The sequence below is a fragment of the Baudoinia panamericana genome (assembly GCF_000338955.1).
Source record: "Baudoinia panamericana UAMH 10762 unplaced genomic scaffold BAUCOscaffold_3, whole genome shotgun sequence".
Classification (NCBI taxonomy): Eukaryota; Fungi; Ascomycota; class Dothideomycetes; order Mycosphaerellales; family Teratosphaeriaceae; genus Baudoinia; species Baudoinia panamericana.
In genome coordinates this window covers 1368297-1387249 of record NW_006911259.1, presented here as the reverse complement: position 1 = coordinate 1387249, position 18953 = coordinate 1368297, and the positions used below count along the sequence as shown (strand labels likewise).

Genomic DNA, 18953 nt, shown 5'->3' with positions numbered 1-18953 from the left:
ATCAAACCGCAACGGCGGAAGGCGGGCCAAACTGGGTCGAAGTCAGTCGTCCCTACCTGCCCACCACCCCCATTCCCATCCTGAAAAAGCCACCCCCGGTCACTAACCAGAAGCAACCGGACCAAAAAGTTCCTAACCAACTGCGCCCTTCAACCCGGCCTCACCGATCCCCAAACCTGCGACAAGCAACTCTGGGACTTCGCCTTCGCGGGTGCGGACATTAGTACCGCCTACACCCCGCTCCACCACAACTTCACCGTCTCCCTCGTCAACCAGACGCTCCAATTCCAGCGCTACGCCGACCCAGTCCTATCAACCTTCATCGACAAAACCAAATCCCTCGTCGTGTTCTGGATCGGGATAAACGACATGGGCGATTCGGATATGTACAACGTCTCCTTCCCGGTCTTCTACGACGAGCTTGTCACGACGATGTTTCAGTCCGTCGAGCAAATCTATGATCTGGGATATAGCGAGTTCTTGGTGATGAAGTTGCCGCCGTTGGATCGTACGCCGCCGAATTTGAGCCGCGCGGCGGGGCCGTTGCCGAACGCGACGATGGTGGAGTGGTATGGTGATGCGCTGGCGCGGCACGCGGTGGCGTTTGAGCAGAGTCATGAGGGGAGTGAGGTGATGGTGTTTGAGACTACGACGTTCTTGAACTATGTCTTAGACAATCCGGCGGAGTACGGGATCACGAATACGACGGGTTATTGTGCTGCTTACGATCAGCCGGACATTGACACGGATCCGGGGATGTACGGGTGCTTGCCGTTGGATCAGTATTTGTGAGTCCGTAAATGCGACCGCGGTTGCAATCCGCGACTGCAAGGTTGAAGTGGGAACGGCATAGATGTTCATGCTGACGTGGTGAAGCTGGTTCAATACAGGGCATATGACGAGTCACACGCATCGGATTCTGGCGGCGGAGGTGGAGAGGTTCTTGGAAGCGCAAGGTAGCGGCAGCGGCGGCATTGGTAGTGGACCGGCACGTGGTGGACCAGGACGCGGTGGACCGTCCTCTGGGCACTGGTAGAGTGGTAGGTTAGATCGCCGTTCGCAACCGGCCTCCTTTGTGCTTTTCAGCGTTCGTGCACATTGATCTGTGGGTAAGGATGTTGAAGCATGCATTGACATCATACCACATTCCCTACCGACTCGAGTCGCTTAGCCCGCTAGAGATGATAGATCTGGCCTAGGAAAATGTTCCGCGCATACGCATCACTCGTGTGTCAACCTGCCCAGCCTGCCCGGTTATCGCCCCCGAAACGCTTCATCATGCTCAACACTATCATCTAGGTCGCTCCGTGGGCCAGCCGTACCTTTTGTCGCTCGCGTGCGCGGCGCCACAGCATGTCGAATATTTGCCAGCCGTCGCGGTTACTTCTGCATCATGAGCTGTACGAACTCGTTGTCTGCCAGGTATGTTAGCACAACCATCCGCTACCCACCACAACTGCTGCACAGGATGATGGTAACACTCACAATCAATCCTCCCGTCCCCATCCTGATCCGCCTCCCGAATCATCTCATCCACCTCATCATCCGTCAACTTCTCGCCAATGCTCGTCATGACATGCCTCAACTCGGCGGCGGAGATGAAGCCGTTGTTATCACGGTCAAAGACCTTGAACGCCTCGCGGATCTCTTCCTCGGAGTCGGTGTCCTTCATCTTGCGCGCCATCATGGTGAGGAATTCGGGGAAGTCGATGGTGCCGTTGTTGTCGGCGTCGACCTCGTTGATCATGTCCTGCAGCTCGGACTCGGAGGGATTTTGGCCGAGGGAGCGCATGACGGTGCCGAGTTCTTTGGTGGTGATTTGTCCTAGAACATCGTGTCAGAGGTGGGAAAGGAGGGGATGTTTCGGGGTGGGGTGGGGTGGGGTGTACCATCGCCGTCCTTGTCCTGTTTCGCTCGTCAGCCTTGTTTGGTGCGCGTGGAGGAGCTTCTGGTGTGAAGGTGGGACTTACGAAGAGGGAGAAGGCTTCCTTGAACTCGCTCACTTGCTCCTCGCTCAACTCGTTCTTCGCCAAAACGTCAGCCTACGGTCTTCATAGTGTTCCACACACGCTGCCCGTTGTGTTGTTTCTGCTCCAATGCGCGAGGTGGGGCATGTGGAGGAAGCGTACCGCCATTGTGGAGGAGGTGTGTTTGGCCCCAAAGTGTTCCCAAGAATAGGTGCGGGCGGGTGTGGGTATGTCTGCTGTGTCTTCTCGCAGTGTCGGTGTAGGAGCGGTGGTGCAGGTGGTGGGTGTTTGGTAGTAAATACGGGATCGCGGGTGCCTCACAAGAAGTTGGGCAGAGCTGGCCAGGGCTGAATGGCCGATGCGCAAATGAGGGTCCGCGGGCGGTTGAAGCCGCTGCCACAACAAGCATTCGCTAGAACATCAACGCTCTCCTTTCCCTACCACGACTTCTGCCCCTTATACTCGCACTCGCACTCGCACTCGCGGCCTCATTGGGGCTCCTTTGAGGACACCGAGCATCATTCCCCTTCAGCTTGCATCTTCACGCACGCACGGCAGACTACGAGATGGATCGCATGACAGTATCACTGGATGTGGTATGGCACCAGCGATGACGCCCGTGAGCACCGCCAGCGACCAGCATGTCCACCACCGCCGCCGCCGCCAACCTCGGCGCCTGGCGCGATAGGACCAACCTCTACATCTCCTACCGCCAATCCTACACCCGCCCCTCCAAGCGACCCCGCCACGACCACCCCACCAACCATGCTACCCACTCCGACCCCGAGCGGGCGGGCCTCATGTCCGACCTCGACGCCGCCGACGGCGACGCAGTCATCGAAATGGACCTCCTCCCACCCCGTTGGCTCGACATTCAGGACGAGATCTCCACCTACCTGGGCGACATCGCGGACAAATTGAAGAAACTCGACCAATTGCACGCCAAGCACGTCCTGCCGGGCTTCGATGATGAAAGCGTGAAAGCGCGAGAAGAGCGGGAGATTGAGGCGTTGACGCAGGAAATCACGCGCGGGTTTACGCGATGTCAGACTCAAATCCGCAGGATCGACGCGCTGGTTCGAGAGCAACAACAGCAAAGCGGGGGTCACATCTCGCAGGCGGATGAGAAGATGGCGCAGAATCTCAAGATCTCGCTGGCCGCGCGGGTGGGCGAGGTGAGCACGCTGTTCCGGAAGAAACAGGCCGCGTACCTCAAGAAGATGCGGTCGTTGGGTGGGATGAACACGCCCATCGACCGCGCCGGTACCCCGCTCGCGCAGAACCCCTACACCGACCCGGCGATGATCGAGTCCGAAACCGACCGGTCCGCGGCACAAACTACACTCTTACAAACGGCGCAGATGCGACGAAGAACCGGGATGAATGATTCCGCCATCGAACAGCGCGAGCGGGAGATCGAGAAGATCGCGCAAGGCGTCATCGATCTGCACGATGTGTTTTTGGAGTTGAACAGTATGGTGATTGATCAGGGCACGGTGCTGGATCGGGTGGATTACAATGTGGAGCGCACGGCGGAGCATATGAAGGAGGCGGAGAAGGAGTTGAAGGTGGCGACGCGGTATCAGAAGAATAGTACGCGGAGGAAGATTTTGTTGTTGCTGGTGTTGTTGGTGGTGGGGATGGTGGTGCTGTTGGTGATCAAGCCGAAGAGGAGGGGTGGTGGTGGTAGGGGTGGGGCGAGTGAGACGGTGCCGGGTGAGGTGCTGCCGCCGGGTGAGGCCGGCGCTGCTCTTCCGCCAGCCATATTAAGAAGAGCGCTAGATTCCGGCGTTAGCGCGCGCGGGCAGGGTGCAGTGCGGAGATACGCAGAGTGGAAGCAGCGGAGACGGCGTGTACCCGACCCTCTATCGCTGACGCTTCTATAATACCAGCGCCTTCGCTTCTGCAAATTCCCATCTACCGCTCTCAGCACTCCTCCGAACTCCACCCCGCCACTTCGTCCGTGCATTTCACTCCTTCCGCCTCAACCCGTCAGCCTCCTGCGCACACTCCCTCGCCATCTCACTCTGCTCATCCGTCTGGCACACCAACACCCCATGCTTGAACCCCTGCCTGCCCACATCCACCACCAACTGCTCCCCGGGCTTCTCATTCACCTCCTCATCCAACCCAAACCCCAAACACCCCGCCTTCTCCACCACCGCCTTCCGCAACGCAGCCCCTTTCTCCCCAATCCCGCCCGCGAACACCAATGCGTCAACCTCACCTTTCAGCTTGACGTAGTACGCCCCCACGAAGTCCGAGATGCGGTCGACGAAGATATCGAAAGCGAGTTGGCACTCTTCATTCCCCTCCCCTGCTTTCGAGCTAATCACGCCAAAGTCCGTCGTCCCCGTCAACGCCTTCCACCCGGACTTCTTGTTCAAAATATCCTCCGCCTGCGTGATATGCATATCCGTCGTACTACTCCGACTCGGTTTCCCGGCGTCATGCGTGAAGTGGAAGATGAGACTCGGATCCACGTCTCCACTGCGTGTCGCTCCGGGCAGGCCGGCGAGGGGTGTGAGACCCATGGTTGTGTCGATACTTTTCCCGGCTTGGATGCAGCAGGCGCTCGCTCCCGAGCCGAGGTGCAGGGCGATGATGTTGAGTTTCTCCACCGGTTTCTGCAAGTGTGAGGCCACGGCGCGGGTGATGAAGGCGTATGACAGTCCGTGGAACCCGTATTTCCGCAGTTTATTCCGCTTTGCTACCTTCTGATCTATCGCGTACGTCCTTGCGGCGAGAGGGAGGGTTTGGTGGAAGGCATTGTCGAAGAAGGCCACGTTGGTCGCTTTGGGGCATTTGGCGTGTACCGCTTTCACGATGTCCAGCGCGCCGGCGTTGTGCAGCGGTGCGAGGTCGGAGAGTTCTTCCAGATGGTGGAGGGTATCTCTGTCGATCCGGGTGGGTTTGTCGTAGTCCCCGCCGTGGACGACGCGGTGGCAGGCGAACTCGATGTCGTCTGCATGCTTCAGTTCCGGTAGGCCGTCGTCTGAGGTGAGGTGGTTGAGGATGTATTCGTATGCGCTTTCCGAGCCGTTGATGTCGGACAGCTCCTTGTTCTTAATGTGTTGGTCGCCGCGGTCGTATTTGAGGGTTGCGGGCGGGGCGGTGAGGCCGGCGACTTGGATCACGGCGAGTTCCTGCGGGTCGGCGGTCGGGGTGGTGTAGGTGAAGACGGAGACTTTGACGGAGGAGGAGCCGGCGTTGATGGCGAGGATGATCTTGTTGGGCATGTTGGAAGAGTAAGAAGGGGGATATGAGAGTGTCCTTTACCTACGGTATATGTGCGTTTGTTCTACGGGGGACGTGGGAGCTGGACTTGGTGTGTACAGTATTGCAGCAGATAGCACTGCTTGTGACGTAGAAGTGAAGCTTGAAGCTTCCGTGCCTGCCGAAACCCTCCGCGCAGCCTGAGTCAGCAAACCTTCCTGAGTCAGCAGAATATATCGCTGATGCATTTACCCCATTCATTTGAGCAACTGGATATGAGTGACTGACTCAGCGCAGCAATACGATGGCAGACGACGATGCATCTTCGAGCACGTCGGCAAGCTCGGATGGCGAAGACATTGAGACAACAGGCTTGATCGCGACTCGTGCCAAGCGTTCAACGGCGGGCAACCTTTACGCTGTCATTCGCAACAACCTCGACGATGAGGACGTGCGAAAGGAGCTGTTGGCCGAGGATGAGACCGAAGAAGATGCGCGAGAGTATGAAGGCTCAGAGCCGGACGAAGACGACGAAGACGCACTAGAGTCATCGAGTGAGGATGAAGACGCGGGCCCGCCGCAGGAAGGCGAGCCAGAGGACTTGGCTGGCGAGAAGGAGGTGCGGAAGGCGGAGCGCGTGGAGCAGAGCAAGAAGCGCAAGGTGCAAGACGCTAGGCTGAAGTTGCCGTCATGGCAGCGCAAGACGAAGAGGGTCAAGCTGGCGGATGATGTCAAGACGGAAGATGGCGAGACACTCCCTGCGAAGCCGAAGAGTAAGAAGAAGAGCGAACGCGCCAACTGGCTCCCCACAGACGCCGACGCACCGCTCCGCCAGTCCGGGCGCGCGTTAGCGGTCGCAAGCAGAGAAGTCACGCACGCAAACCTGAAGCAGTCGTACGAGCGGTCCGAGAAACAGCGCAAAGTGATGAAGGATGCGGCTCAGCGGGAGAATCTCAAAAAGCGAAAAGATATGTCGCAGGAGGACCGGATGGCGCAGTGCGCTAAGATCGCGCTGAAGACGGATAAGGAGTTCGGGCGGTGGGAGAGGGAGGAGGCGGAGAAGCAGCGGTTACGGGATGAGGCGTTGGCCGCGAAGCGGAGGAGGGGCGTTGAGGGTCCGTTTCTGAGGCATTGGAGTGGGAGTGTGATTTGGCGGGGGAGCAGGATCGAGGAGCAGAGGGTGAGGCATGGGAGTGTGAAGGTGGACGATGTGGGAGAAGGTCCGAGTCATGACAAATTAGGTGGAGGAGGTATGGTGGCAGACGTCTCGAGCGCAGTGCAAACATCACCAACCGGCCAGCCGGACGCTACTGCGGTTCCGCCGAACGACAGTACTTTGCTTTCTGGGATCCACGATTACGCCGCAAAAGCAACAGAACCGCCAAACGACCAAGCATCCATAGCACAAGTAGGCGTGCCTCAAGCTGGGATCACGAACCCTGCAGCTCCCGTGGCGCCTTTGTACCAACAGCCACAACCCACCGCACCACTCACCCAACCACCACCGGCACTTACCACCTTCCAACACGCCTACACCGGCTGGCCACCCAGCAGCCACCCCACTGTAGGCCCGCCACCTCCAGCACCCTTACTCCGCGAGCAAGCCCAACGCTCCCTCATCATGCTCGAACAATTCCCCAACCTCGACCCCACCACCACAACCACCAAACGGTCCACCAAAGCATCAGCCTCAACAACCCCCGGCCTCACCCCAACAGAAACAACCTCCATCCTCCTCCCCACCGCCTACCCGCCCTTCACCTCCGACCAACTCCGCTACCTCCTCGCCAAACACTCCGCCCGCCGCCGCACAATCGCCAACACGGACAACATGCCCCCTCCGCCCGAAAAGGCGAAATGCGCAATCATACCCAACCAAGACGCCGCGTACCGTGACCCGAAGACCGGGTTGCCGTATCTGGATTTACAGTGTTACAAGATTATCCAGAGGGTTTTGGGCGGAGGGTGTATGTGGTCGGGGTTGTTGGGGGCGTGGGTGGGTCCCAGTCTGCTGATGGGACGGCCGGCGAGGGGGGTGCCGGAGGGGTTTGCTACGGGGGTTGGCGCAGGGGAGGGGAAGGTGAAGGGAGAGGTGGGGTAAGACGTCGTGGCTGTTAACCCCATCGCATCAAGGTGGTGTTCGAACGCTAGAGTAGATCATCCGACAATAGCATTTCGTCGCCTGTGGTTTGCCACTCATCGAACAGTCCTTCGACTCTGCGAGCATGCAACTGTGTCAGACGAAGCAAACCATTTCCAAGCACGCACCGAACTCCTACGCTAAGCTCAGCAACATTGGCGGCATTATCGTCATCATCAGAGAGTTAGGTACTCTTCTCAATCAACCTCCATCTTCGTCTCGAACCACCCAATGACAGCTTCGATGATGTCAGCCTTCTTCGTCAGCCCTTTTCCTAGGCCACCCTTTCCAGCCATCCATTCCTTCAGCTGTGCCACCGTAAACTTGTTCACGGCATTCTTCGCATACGCCGCCCTCAGTTCATCATCCGTAAGCCCACCGCCACCCTCCTCAGCCTCTCTCTTTACCTTCTTCGTTAACCCAGCCGACGAGGGTGGAGCAGCGCCGCCAGACCGCTTCGTCGACCCGTTAGTCATAGTCTTGGGTCCGCGGTCATTCTCTCGTTGCCATAAGCGGTAATGTTCTTCTAATAGCCGACCCCAGTCCACGACATACTGACCGGCTCGCTTGTGGATCTGTTTCCAGCGCGGTAACGTTTTGTCTTCTGCTTGCTCCGGCAAGTCCTCTTCCAGCGCCAGAGCCTGCAAGATGCGGTAGAACCACTGCAGAGCCGGATTGGGATATTTACGTGGGTCATAGATCGCTTTGGGGAGCTGAAGCTGTTGTATTACAACACGCATGGCGTCTATGAGCGGATCCGGTGCCTTTACCACCTCCGTCTGCGGCGGCTCACGAATGTCGTCTGCGAAGGGAAGATGCTTGATCCAGATACCGGGCGGCAAAGTTTGCTCGCCTTCCTCACTCCGGTGCTCGCGCCCGGGAATGAGAGCAACTAAGGCTGGCGTAGAGTTGCGCCGCGGTATAAACCACGCGATTCCGATTCTCTGGTCTTTCAGCAGCTTCTGATGCAACGCTGAAAAGACACGAGTCGAGCCTACGTAATCTTCCTCAGACGGGTAGATGAAGTAGTTTTGCTTCACGTGCGCCCAAATAGGTAGCATGTCGAGCGGCTTGAATCCGATAATGCGAAGGACAGGGTCGCCAAAATGCTTGATTTTGGCAAGCTCCTCTTCACTGAAGCTAATAGTTTCGCCACCGAACTTGAACGCCCGTCTAACCTCCGCCTTCTCGACCGTTCTGGCTGTGTCGTCTGCTACTAGCGTGCCGTGGCTGCTCACAATCTGGGGCTTGTCGGTGTCGGGAGGCAGATAGATGTAAGCGGTTCGCTTGGGTTCCTGGCGCCGTACCAGGATGTAGCCCTTCACACTGATTTTGAAGCCTGGCCCGATCTCGAACGGCATGTTACTGAACTGCGCTCTCCGCATTGCGGACCGTGACTGAACAGACGACAATAGAGACTGCAACAAGCTTATACCATCCTTAGCGGTAGAGCTTGCAGCCTTGATGTCCGCGGTCAATGGAGCGGGCGCATCCGGGTCCGAAGGCATGGACGAGTAAACAATGTCGTTGTAGAACTTGCTACGATCGAAGGTGTAGCCGCGGTTTGGGTGAGAGATAGGAAAAAGCTCGATTGTAACACCAAGATCGTAGAGATCCTTTGCACGCACGGCAGCACTGTTTCGAGCATCTCTGTTTGATGCGTGCGGGTAGTCATTGTCCGTGACGAGGAAGAGACGCCTTGATGAGAAGTTGGGGGCTTTCGTGGTGAAGATCTGGTTGGCGCAGAACAGAACGTTGGCCATGCTGACTTCCTCCTTGCTCGCCACAAGCAAGTCGCTGGACTCTGCCTCATCCTCTACCAGACTTCGCAGTTGCTTCACGTCCGCTGCCGCAGGCACATCCAGATCGGTTAGCAGGTAGCAGTGCGGATATTGGAGTCCGCCACGCCCCGATTCATCGCCATCCTGGAACTTGCTTTTCTCTGTGCCGAACAGCAAGATGCCCATCATGTCGTTCGGATTGCTAATGATACGCTGTTGCATGAGCGCATATGCGCACTTCAAGGCCGCCAGAGTTGGTGATAATGTAGTATCTGGCTTCTTCGGGTCACCCTCGGCAGGCTTGCGCAGCATACTCTCGCTGACATCGATCGCAAAGAGTACGGCATCTTTGACAGTCTTGTAGCCGCTCTCCTCGACTTCCTCTTCCTCTTCGTCCTCCTCATCCGAGCCTCCGCGGCCGTACTTGCTTAGATCGGCCATATGCTCTTCGCAACCTTATCACCTGTCCGCTGCTATACGTCGCCAGTACGCGCACGACGTCTGTACTCGTGCGCCTCTTCCACCTCCATCGTCGACGTTCGTGACTGTAACGTAAATGCCACCGACGTCGACCCTGTATGCACCTAAGGCTGCCTGAACGCGAATGTAACGCGGGTCAGCGTGACTTTTGCCTCGGCAGCTGCCCCTTTGGGGAAAGCGAGAGCGAACCTCGTCATGGACCTCTTGAAGGTTTCCAGTTGAGGAGACATACTCTACAACTACAATTGCATTCTGCACACTGGACGTTAGGCTTGCAGGGAGATCTACCAGTACAGCGAACGGATAAAGGCACATCGGACACGACATGAGCCTCCAAAGACCACTGCAGGCGCTCACCAAGCGCTCACTTCCATCCCAATACCTTCAACACCGCCCACGGATATGGCAGCCCCAGCGATGTATGGCAACGGTAGTCCCACCGGTAACGCAGGACTCGACCGGCTCCAAAGGACCTACAGCAATGGTGTTCATGAACATGGGCGGGCCAGCGACTACAGATGAAGTGGGCGACTTTCTGTCCCGCCTCTTCGCAGATGCAGACCTCATCCCGCTAGGACCTCTACAGTCATACCTTGGACCCTTAATTAGCAGAAGACGAACACCCAAGATCAAGCGACAGTATGCGGATATTGGTGGGGGTAGTCCGATCAGGAAGTGGAGCGAGTACCAAGCGAGCGAGATGTGCAAGCTGCTGGATAAGACCAACCCAGAGACGGCTCCACATAAGCCTTACGTTGCTTTCCGATATGCGAAGCCTTTGACGGAGGACATGTACCTGCAATTACTGGAAGACGGCTTCGGTAAGGGCCGAGGAGGCAGGGCAGTAGCCTTCACGCAGTACCCGCAGTACTCATGTAGCACAACTGGCTCATCGTTGAACGAATTATGGAAGTTGCGGCAGCGACTCGAATCACCCAGACGTAACCAGAACCTCTCTGCGGCCGAAGCAGAGGGTAGCATCAAATGGTCCGTCATCGACCGCTGGCCAACGCACCCAGGACTGGTCGAAGCGTTTGCCGAGAACATCACCAAAACATTGGAGACATATCCAGAGGACATCCGGGATAGTGTCGTGCTGCTATACAGCGCGCACAGCCTTCCAATGAGCGTAGTTAACCGGGGCGACCCGTATCCCGCCGAAGTAGCCGCAACTGTCTGGGCTGTCCAGCAACGACTCGGACACCGCAACGCATACCGTCTTTGTTGGCAATCGCAAGTCGGGCCGTCAGCGTGGCTCGGCGCGCAAACGAGCGATACTGTTAAAAATTTCGTCAAGAAGGGCCAGAAGGACCTCATACTGATACCGATTGCGTTTACGTCCGATCATATCGAGACGCTATTCGAGATCGATCAAGAGGTAATCCACGAAGCCGATCAACTTGGCGCAGAAGGCAGAACGCGGCGCGCGGAAAGCCTGAATGGCAGCCCAACATTCATCAAGGCTCTAGCAGACCTTGCCGGAAGCCACTTGAGGAACGACGAAGTGTGTAGCCGGCAGATGGGCCTGCGGTGTCCGGGCTGCAAGAGCGAGCGATGTTTGGAGCAGAAGCGATTCTTCATGGGGCAGGGAGTTCAGGCTAATGCTGCTGTAACGCTCTAAAAGTACTATTGTGTAATATATGAGCTAGACCATCCGATCCACCATATCGTAGGATTTCACTATTACTGCTTTGTTGCAGCTTGGTCCCGTTCGAGGGCCGCAAGAGCACCGCTGGTTCTCTCAGCGTTAGTACCCCGGGGCAGATCCTTAAGCTTTCTTGCGGGATTGCCAGCAACCACCGTATACGGCGGCACGTCCTGCAATCGTCAGTTGTTTGGAACTGAGCAAACCGAGATAACTTACGATACCTTCGTTACGATGCTACCAGCTCCGACAACACTGCCCTTACCAATCGTTACACCAGGCAGAACAACCACCTGACCGCCAATCCAACAGTCCTCTTCAATGTGGATCTCGCCACCCATCTCCGGACCCTGGGTACCGTTTCTCACTTCAGGATCTAACGGATGAGTACCAGAGTACAGCTGCACGTTGGGGCCAAATAGCGTTCTATCACCGATGGTAACTTGACAAGTGTCAAGGATCACGCAGCCAAAGTTGATGAAGACATTCTTCCCCAGTTTGACATTAGTCCCGTAGTCAATACGGACGGGAGGCTCTACCCACGCTTCGTCGGCCAGCAGAACGTCTTCTTCGTCCTCAGTGGCGACAGGTGGCGGGAGAGGTGTGTTGTCACCCATGATGCTGATCTTAGCGTCAGACACCGGGTAGTGATGATTGTACAATTGAACAGAGGTCGCATTACTCTCGCCAGATTTCTAGCCGTTTCCGCCTGGAGACCTCACCGCAGTTGTTGTACCGATCGCAGGCTTTCGTGCAGCGTCGACGTGCGGCCACTAGCTCGGGTGTGAAAGCATAGTATAGCTCACCTCGCAAGGCTCGAGCCTTGTTCTCTGACATTGCTGTCGCCATCTCTTGGACAGCCTTTTGGCGGAAGTAAATGAGTACTAAAAGGCAGTAGTTCCGGGAGGAGAGCGTCAATTGCCTAAGGCCGGCAATGTAGGTCTATTGATGGGGAGTCGCGATATACGAAGTCACGATAGTGAAATAGACGTGAACCGTGGGAGCGCGGGCGAGAGGGCTCTGGGACGGCACGGCGCGAACACCGTGATGCTTTCCAGCTCTCCTTAGTTTACGGATATGAGCCTTGCGACTCATCAATTATCCCATACTGGTCGTGCAACGCTACGATGTGGTTATCATTGCCGCTCTATGAGGAGCGTGGGCTGACTCCTATGCGTAGTCGATACGCTTTAAGGTCCACGGTCGTGAACAAGTCCACGACAAGAAGACCCTGCATGAGTTGAAGAGCTCATGCCCTGCTGGTGGAGAGCGACTCCGTCTATCTATTCCGATAGGCTGGCAAACCTTGTCGCCGCAGACAGTCCAAACCCTTTCCGACTGCAAGCGACTTCGACGTTCTCGGTACTCCAGTCGTCCTTCGGCACAGCTCCAGCAACTCACCAGGTTCCATTGTGCTCCAACACGTAATTCAGAGTTCACGCGTATACACTTTATCACCAAGTCGAAGTCAAACAGGTGACTGACGTTCAAAGGAGCTCACAGATACCCAAGAACATGTTAGTCGCATATAGAGAAGCACTACTGTGACAATGACGCCTCCCGTAGGATCTTGGGAGCTGCAAGGTTGCGCGCGAGGCTGTGAAATGGCACTTGCAGCATCCTCTCGCCATTCAGGTTCCTTGTCTCGTGCCATCCTTAAGATCTCTCACTTCACCGTATGCGCGCGTGCCTTGGGCCATCATAATGGCATCCTCTTACAGCCTCCCTGATTTTGAGTTTCATGAGTTCTCCATTTCACCTCTGGCGAACCCATTGTCGTCCAAGGAAGCAACAAGCTGCAACGAAGATGGCGGCGGGCAACGCTTTGTGCATGCGCGTGGCGGTCGGAGTGCGCAGAGCGAGGAATGGGCCCAACATCGTACTTTCGAACCTGGGTCCGATGCCTTAACACGGGACGGACCTCAATACGACGAGGATGGCACTGACCGTTATGGGAGAGACATGCCCTCAGAGTCCACCTCAGGGTCGGGCCAGCTTCACGGCCACCAGATGGACCGTGTAGGCAAGGTTGGTCACCGCGCCGCAGGTCTCACATGGCAGGGTGCCACTGGAGCCTCAGAGTCTCATCAGTCGCATAGTGCCATGAGCCAAGAATCGGGCGAAGGAGTAGGTGTGGCACTGCACGAAAAGTTTCGCGACGGAAGTGGGAACGAGGAGGACTGGGAAGGAAGCAACGTCAGGATAATTTCCACAGCACAACATGGAGACCCTAGATCGCAACCGTCGAACTTTCAGCCAACTGCGGATCACTTTGGTGGACATTCAGGCATGGCTGAACCTACACATTTCGGCATCCCGGGCTTCGGTGTGTCATCACGGGCAACAATCTTTCCCGGCCCCCATGGAGCGGATGCGCCTGAACGAAGCATCCCGACGCAAGATGACGAGGATGAAGTAATCAAGCAAGCAATGGAGTTGTCAAAGTACACCGCGGCGCAAGAGGAAATGCAACGCGCAGCTTATGCCGCACAACAGCAATCCATAGTTCGAAAGCCGCCTATAGCTCGATACCCTTTAGCTACAGCTGATACAGCGCATACAGCGCCCGCCATTGTCCAGTGCCCACCAAATGACATCCTACCAGAGTATTCAGAAGTACCAAAGCACTCCGCGAACCATGACCACACAAGCATAACAACGCGCACTACCGAAGATGGGAGATTCCTGCACGAACAAGAGGCTCGAAACACTGCAGCAGTTGGATATATGCAAAATGGTGCCCATGGTTTCCACGTAGTGGGACGGTCGAATGGTCCTGCGGCGCAAAATCAGCGCACCACTGTGGCCCCTTCCAGTACACATAACCGGTCAACGGATCGCGCGGACACATCTGACTCCGTGGCCTTCGATACTTGCCCGCCTTCCGCCGAAGATCCTCCGCCCCGGAACCCCGTGAGGCCAAGAACGAACATTGTCCCGCATGCTCCGAAGTCTGCTAATTCTAGTGTGGCATCGACGGCGGCCGTCCGATATTCATCCCAGAGGCCGAGTACGAGTGCCACTACCTTTCTTGATCCACAGGACGATAGGGTAGAGCGTGCGACCACCGTGGGTAGCTCACCATCGTTGCAGACTGCGGAGAACAGAGTGTCACGGTCTTCCTTGAATGCTTACAATCCTGTAAGGATTCCGATCTCGTCGAGTCCACCACCATCGGAGCGCGGTTCTTCTTCGCCCCAGATGCTACAATATCCTGACAATCAGAGAGCCAGACCGCAGTTTGTTATTCGGGAGTCTTCCCGAACGCGCAATCGAACCCAGAGCATATCTTCCGCTGGCGGCTCGGGTGAACTGTGTGAAAACTGCAGGACAATTGGACCTCATCGGTGGTATTGCAACGTATGCGGCATTGTATACTGCGGTATCTGCTGGGATAAGCCACTCTTCCACCAGGAGAATCACTTGGCTATTGGATCCATCCCACACGAAAGGACACTACGCAACATCGCAATGAAAGTAGCGAACGTTCTGACGCCAAAGCTCACAGATGCGGCGAGAGAGCAGCTGCACTTGGCTGACATTGATACGACCTGGTTTGGCGTAGTACGGGAGGGCCATGAGCGACCGCTTTTCCGAGATTATGGGCGCTACGCAAACCTCATGGCAAGTGCAAGGGACCTCAGACTTGAGTCTGCCGAGGCTACATCTGCGACCACCGCCGAGCTGAATCGCGATATCTTGTATCCTAGCCTGGTCTCGTTCGTGGGCGAGACTGGAGCGGGCAAGAGCACCTTGATAAAACTGCTGATTGACCTCCATTCCGAAGAGCATGAGACTTTCGCCACGCCAGTGGTTGGCGCACCAGGTCATGATATCTCCACGTCGGAGGATGTCCACCTCTACCTCGATCCACACACTTCAGAGTCTCAGGCTCCAATCCTGTTCGCAGACTGCGAGGGCTTGGAAGGCGGCGAAAGAGATCCGACTGGAGCAAGGTTGAAGAAAGAGGCAGAAAGGCGACACAACGCAGCGCTTGCTGCTGGCAACCGCCGTCGACCAAGACTCAAGCATACATCCGAGCGCGAACTTCTCTGGGCAGACAGTCCGCACACTCAGAGCCGCACATTCGCTGTCGCCCACCTCTACCCACGACTCCTCTACACTTTCTCTGATGTAATCGTCTTTGTCCTCAAGAATCACAGGTAAGGCGTATGCGTTTCTTGTCGTGCTCTGAGTGGCCTAACGTGTGCCAGAGCAATCGAAAGAGTGCTCGAGCGCCTCGTCGACTGGGCTCAGGCTGCCTTGGAAAAGTCATCAAATCAACCGGTACTACCGCACGCCATTATCGCTCTTAATGCGTGTGAGAACGACATACCTGTGGAGCTATGGGATGTCGATACTGCTACCTCGCGTCTGCTTGCAGACATGTCTCGAACTGTACATCAGAACGCCACCTTCAAAAAGCACGCCGAATTCTGGCGGGTCCGAGACCGCCAGATCGATAGCGTACAAGATCTACTTCACGCTTATTACCGCTCAGTACGAGTGGTTCGGATTCCGACTAACGGGAGACCGAAGCTTATCGACGAACAGGTCATGAAGTTCTCAGAGGGAATCCAGCAAGCCAGCAATGAAGCAAGAGACAAGAAAGCTGAACTGCGTATGTTGTTTGATGCCGATGAATTTCAGCCTTACCTACAGGAAGCCTTCGATCACTTTGCGAAGGATTTGAACACCCCGTTCGACTTCGTGCAAGCTTCTCTAAAGAACAGCCCTATACCAAGCGATTTCGGTGGGAACATACTCAAGCTTGCTTTACAAATCATGCACCGGTGGAAGAACTTGGCAAAAGGTGACACAATCTTCGAAGAAATGAGCTACGTTGTGGCTTCTTGCATCATGCTTGATGCCGCTCGCACCGGGAAGCTAGGTAACCCGCTAGAGATATTTCCGAACTACCTTGAACATCTGGACAACGCGCTAGAAAATTTCTGCCTCCATCACTGGCCATGCGAGTATATCAGCAACAAGGCGGGCAGATGTGGAAACGTGCGCAGCGGCCATGATGCGAAGGGGCATCAGTTGAGCTCGGGCAAACTTCTCGCAGCCGGAGCCTATCAATCCAAGTTCTTCTTCGAGGGATACCAACACTCCTTCAGAGACAATACGTTCCACCTGCTGGTCGCGCTGCAGCGGAGGGTTCGAGCTTTAGAGCAAGATGGAATGTCGGAAGAGATGGCTGCTGCAGAGGTACACAAGAACCACGTACTACCTCTGTTTCTCGAACACGCTTCCCGAGCCGAGCCTAGAGAATTCGTCAGCCACACGGTCTGCTTCTGCTGCTTGTTCGACCCTCCGGAGCATGCGCTGCCTTGCGGACATATAATCTGTACGCGGTGCCTGACTTTGTATGGCCATGTGCACAGCAAGCGATTCGTTGAGATCCACGAATGTCCTATGGAGCGGCGAGCACGTCGGTTCCGGAATGTGTGGCAGATCGAACTGTTCCCTCCTAGTTGTGGCGTGAGAATATTAACACTCGACGGTGGTGGAGTACGCGGCATCGTTGAGCTTGAGATTCTTCGTCACCTCTTCCAAGAGCTTGGTTGCATCAACATCCAGAACTTTTTTGACCTAATAGTTGGCACTAGCACAGGCGGCTTGATTGCGCTGGGATTGACCTCGCGCAACTGGACGGTCGAAGAATGCATTGAGCAATTCACCACCTTCTGTAAGCAGGCTTTCACACTCCGCAGGGGAATCGGAGTTCCAGTAATTGGCCAGCTCGTTTCCCATTACAACCACTCACGGTACGAGACCCAGCCGCTCGAAGATGCGCTGAAGACAGCCTTCACCCATGAGCAATATTTGTTTGGCGGCCGCCGCGCTGATCCCGGAAGTACAAGTACCAAGGTTGCCGTGACCGCGACAGCTGCTGCCGGACAAAGTGTTGTCCTGTCTAATTACAACCGACTGTGCACTAGGAAATGTAAGCATACTGAGGCTTTCTATGCGCAGTACTGATATGTATACGCACTCACAGTACCCTATCATTTCCAACGACCAGACAACCTCGACACCGAACTCAAGACATGGGAAGCGTAAGTGACCCCAAGCGGCTTAGACTGCTCGCCTTACGCTGACATCTGGGCAGCGCTCGTGCGACTTCCGCTGCGCCAACGTACTTCAAGCCGCTTTGCCATGAGCCTTCAAAGATGGTCTATTCGGACGGCGGCGTGTATCACAACAACCCGATCGTTATCGCAGACTACGAGCGCAAACTGATTTGGCCGCACCAACAAGACGTAGAACCAGACATCATAGTATCAATCGGTACTCTGTACAGCGACAAGACGAAAGATAAAAGGGCCCTGAGCCAGAAGTGGACCTCGTCACCACGGGGAGTAGTGTCTCATGGGAAGTTCCTTCAGAAGATGGCCACCGATCATCTTCACACGTCGCTGGACTCAGAACGTGCGTGGAACATGTGGCTGAACGCTCGAGATCCTACCGGCGCAGACAAAGCCCGGTATGTTCGACTCAATCCAAAACTCGAAGACCACCCCCCAAAGCTCGATGAGGTTAGTGAACTTCGCCATCTTCAAGAGCTCACTTGGAGGTGCATCAAAGACGATCGCCAGTACGGATTACTTGCACTACGCCTTGTTGCTACTTGCTTTTATTTCGACGTCTCGGGCGACGTTAGAGAGGACTATGTCAAGGATGTCTTTGAAGTATCTGGTATGACTACCATGGCCCAAACCCCACTTTGACATGTACACAGACTAAGTTGTGGTCAGGCTACTTACAGTGCCGACTCAGGACCGGCGTTGAAATCGAGGAGCTTGGCCGGTTTATCAAGCGAAAAGCGACAGCCGGACACGATGCCCATTTCCTCATCCAGGAGGAGGGCAACGAGACCACCATCCCCGTAGAAGTTCGCCTTGACTCCAAAATAATTGATCGAATGATCGATCGTCGGACCTTCAGACTGGATCAGAGAGTGGACATCCGTCAAAGTAACAAGTCATCGCGGACGCAAATTTCACTTTGCTATACCAGAGACACTTCGTATCCCATCAGCGGTTTTCCGCGTCAATTACATTCCAGCAAAGCCTACTTTGCGACGAGCCGCCACGGTCTGAGTTACACGAGTTCCTTTAGATGGGTCGCAAGGAGCGACAGTCAGCATCAACGCCGCTTTGACTGGAAGCCACAAACTCTGGCCGCTCCCATCAACGCTGAAGACTTGATTGAGCGTTATGCCGATGCCACGCACCTGCTTGGGAATGCGATGCAAAGTGACCTCATGGACGGCAAGGGCGGCAAGGGGTGTGAATATCCCGGCGCACTACTATCTCCGTACGCATTCGCAGCACACAGCGTTGGTTCACACGTCCAGCCTGTCGTGGCCGAGCTCGCCGCCACGCCGGTGGTCCAACAATACCACGAGCTGCCCACGTTCTCCGAGCGAGTAACGGATCGGTCACTGTACTTTGAGGCCAAGGATGATTGGGTGGCTTTCGGCAAAGAGTACCTAGATTTGATGAAAGGCGACCTCGTGAAAGTCTCGGAGAAGCTAGAAACCGGTAAGTACTTCAATGACGGTTGAATGGCAGATATAGATCACTCATGGGTGTGCGCAGGGTGGTGGCGCGCCCAGAAGCCGGGTGACAGCCAACCACGATTCGTTCCACCCTCGTGGCTGCGGCCAGCTGGACCGGATGGACATTCCAGATTCTCGCGCCACCCTCAGGAGCTGT

At 55.9% G+C, this 18953-nt stretch overlaps 9 protein-coding genes across 9 annotated transcripts; 5 read left to right on the top strand and 4 right to left on the bottom strand.

The window, feature by feature from the left end:
• The first annotated feature begins 52 nt into the window (after positions 1-52).
• On the top strand, positions 53-1042 carry BAUCODRAFT_395503 (carbohydrate esterase family 16 protein). Its single transcript, XM_007675985.1, has one exon. It carries the CDS (start codon positions 370-372, stop codon positions 790-792), a length of 423 nt encoding a protein of 140 aa, XP_007674175.1. The 5' UTR covers positions 53-369; the 3' UTR covers positions 793-1042.
• A 338-nt stretch (positions 1043-1380) lies between these two features.
• BAUCODRAFT_22484 (uncharacterized protein) lies at positions 1381-2135 on the bottom strand (the record flags this gene model as incomplete). Its single annotated transcript, XM_007675264.1, has 5 exons — positions 1381-1415; positions 1486-1824; positions 1890-1905; positions 1971-2042; positions 2130-2135. The coding sequence occupies 5 exons, from the start codon at positions 2133-2135 to the stop codon at positions 1381-1383; spliced, it is 468 nt and encodes a 155-aa protein (XP_007673454.1).
• Positions 2136-2644: 509 nt separating this feature from the next.
• Positions 2645-3643, top strand: BAUCODRAFT_44249 (uncharacterized protein; the record flags this gene model as incomplete). The annotated part of the gene is made up of 1 exon (XM_007675459.1): positions 2645-3643. A coding segment is annotated over one exon (999 nt), but the record flags the coding sequence as incomplete, so codon positions are not given.
• A 252-nt stretch (positions 3644-3895) lies between these two features.
• On the bottom strand, positions 3896-5367 carry BAUCODRAFT_395457 (uncharacterized protein). The gene has a single exon (XM_007675984.1). The coding sequence runs from the start codon at positions 5204-5206 to the stop codon at positions 3938-3940; it is 1269 nt and encodes a 422-aa protein (XP_007674174.1). The 5' UTR covers positions 5207-5367; the 3' UTR covers positions 3896-3937.
• Positions 5368-5458: 91 nt separating this feature from the next.
• BAUCODRAFT_395451 (uncharacterized protein) lies at positions 5459-7402 on the top strand. Its single transcript, XM_007675983.1, has one exon. The coding sequence runs from the start codon at positions 5488-5490 to the stop codon at positions 7282-7284; it is 1797 nt and encodes a 598-aa protein (XP_007674173.1). The 5' UTR covers positions 5459-5487; the 3' UTR covers positions 7285-7402.
• On the bottom strand, positions 7403-9689 carry BAUCODRAFT_395450 (uncharacterized protein). Its single transcript, XM_007675982.1, has one exon. It carries the CDS (start codon positions 9543-9545, stop codon positions 7521-7523), a length of 2025 nt encoding a protein of 674 aa, XP_007674172.1. The 5' UTR covers positions 9546-9689; the 3' UTR covers positions 7403-7520.
• A 316-nt stretch (positions 9690-10005) lies between these two features.
• Positions 10006-11205, top strand: BAUCODRAFT_146184 (uncharacterized protein; the record flags this gene model as incomplete). The annotated part of the gene is made up of 1 exon (XM_007675981.1): positions 10006-11205. One exon carries the CDS (start codon positions 10006-10008, stop codon positions 11203-11205), a length of 1200 nt encoding a protein of 399 aa, XP_007674171.1.
• Positions 11206-11352: 147 nt separating this feature from the next.
• Positions 11353-11846, bottom strand: BAUCODRAFT_22478 (uncharacterized protein; the record flags this gene model as incomplete). The annotated part of the gene is made up of 2 exons (XM_007675263.1): positions 11353-11425; positions 11449-11846. 2 exons carry the CDS (start codon positions 11844-11846, stop codon positions 11353-11355), a joined length of 471 nt encoding a protein of 156 aa, XP_007673453.1.
• Positions 11847-12933: 1087 nt separating this feature from the next.
• On the top strand, positions 12934-18802 carry BAUCODRAFT_146182 (uncharacterized protein; the record flags this gene model as incomplete). The annotated part of the gene is made up of 5 exons (XM_007675980.1): positions 12934-15392; positions 15444-17179; positions 17234-17291; positions 17345-17931; positions 17991-18802. The coding sequence occupies 5 exons, from the start codon at positions 12934-12936 to the stop codon at positions 18800-18802; spliced, it is 5652 nt and encodes a 1883-aa protein (XP_007674170.1).
• Between the last annotated feature and the right edge of the window lie 151 nt (positions 18803-18953).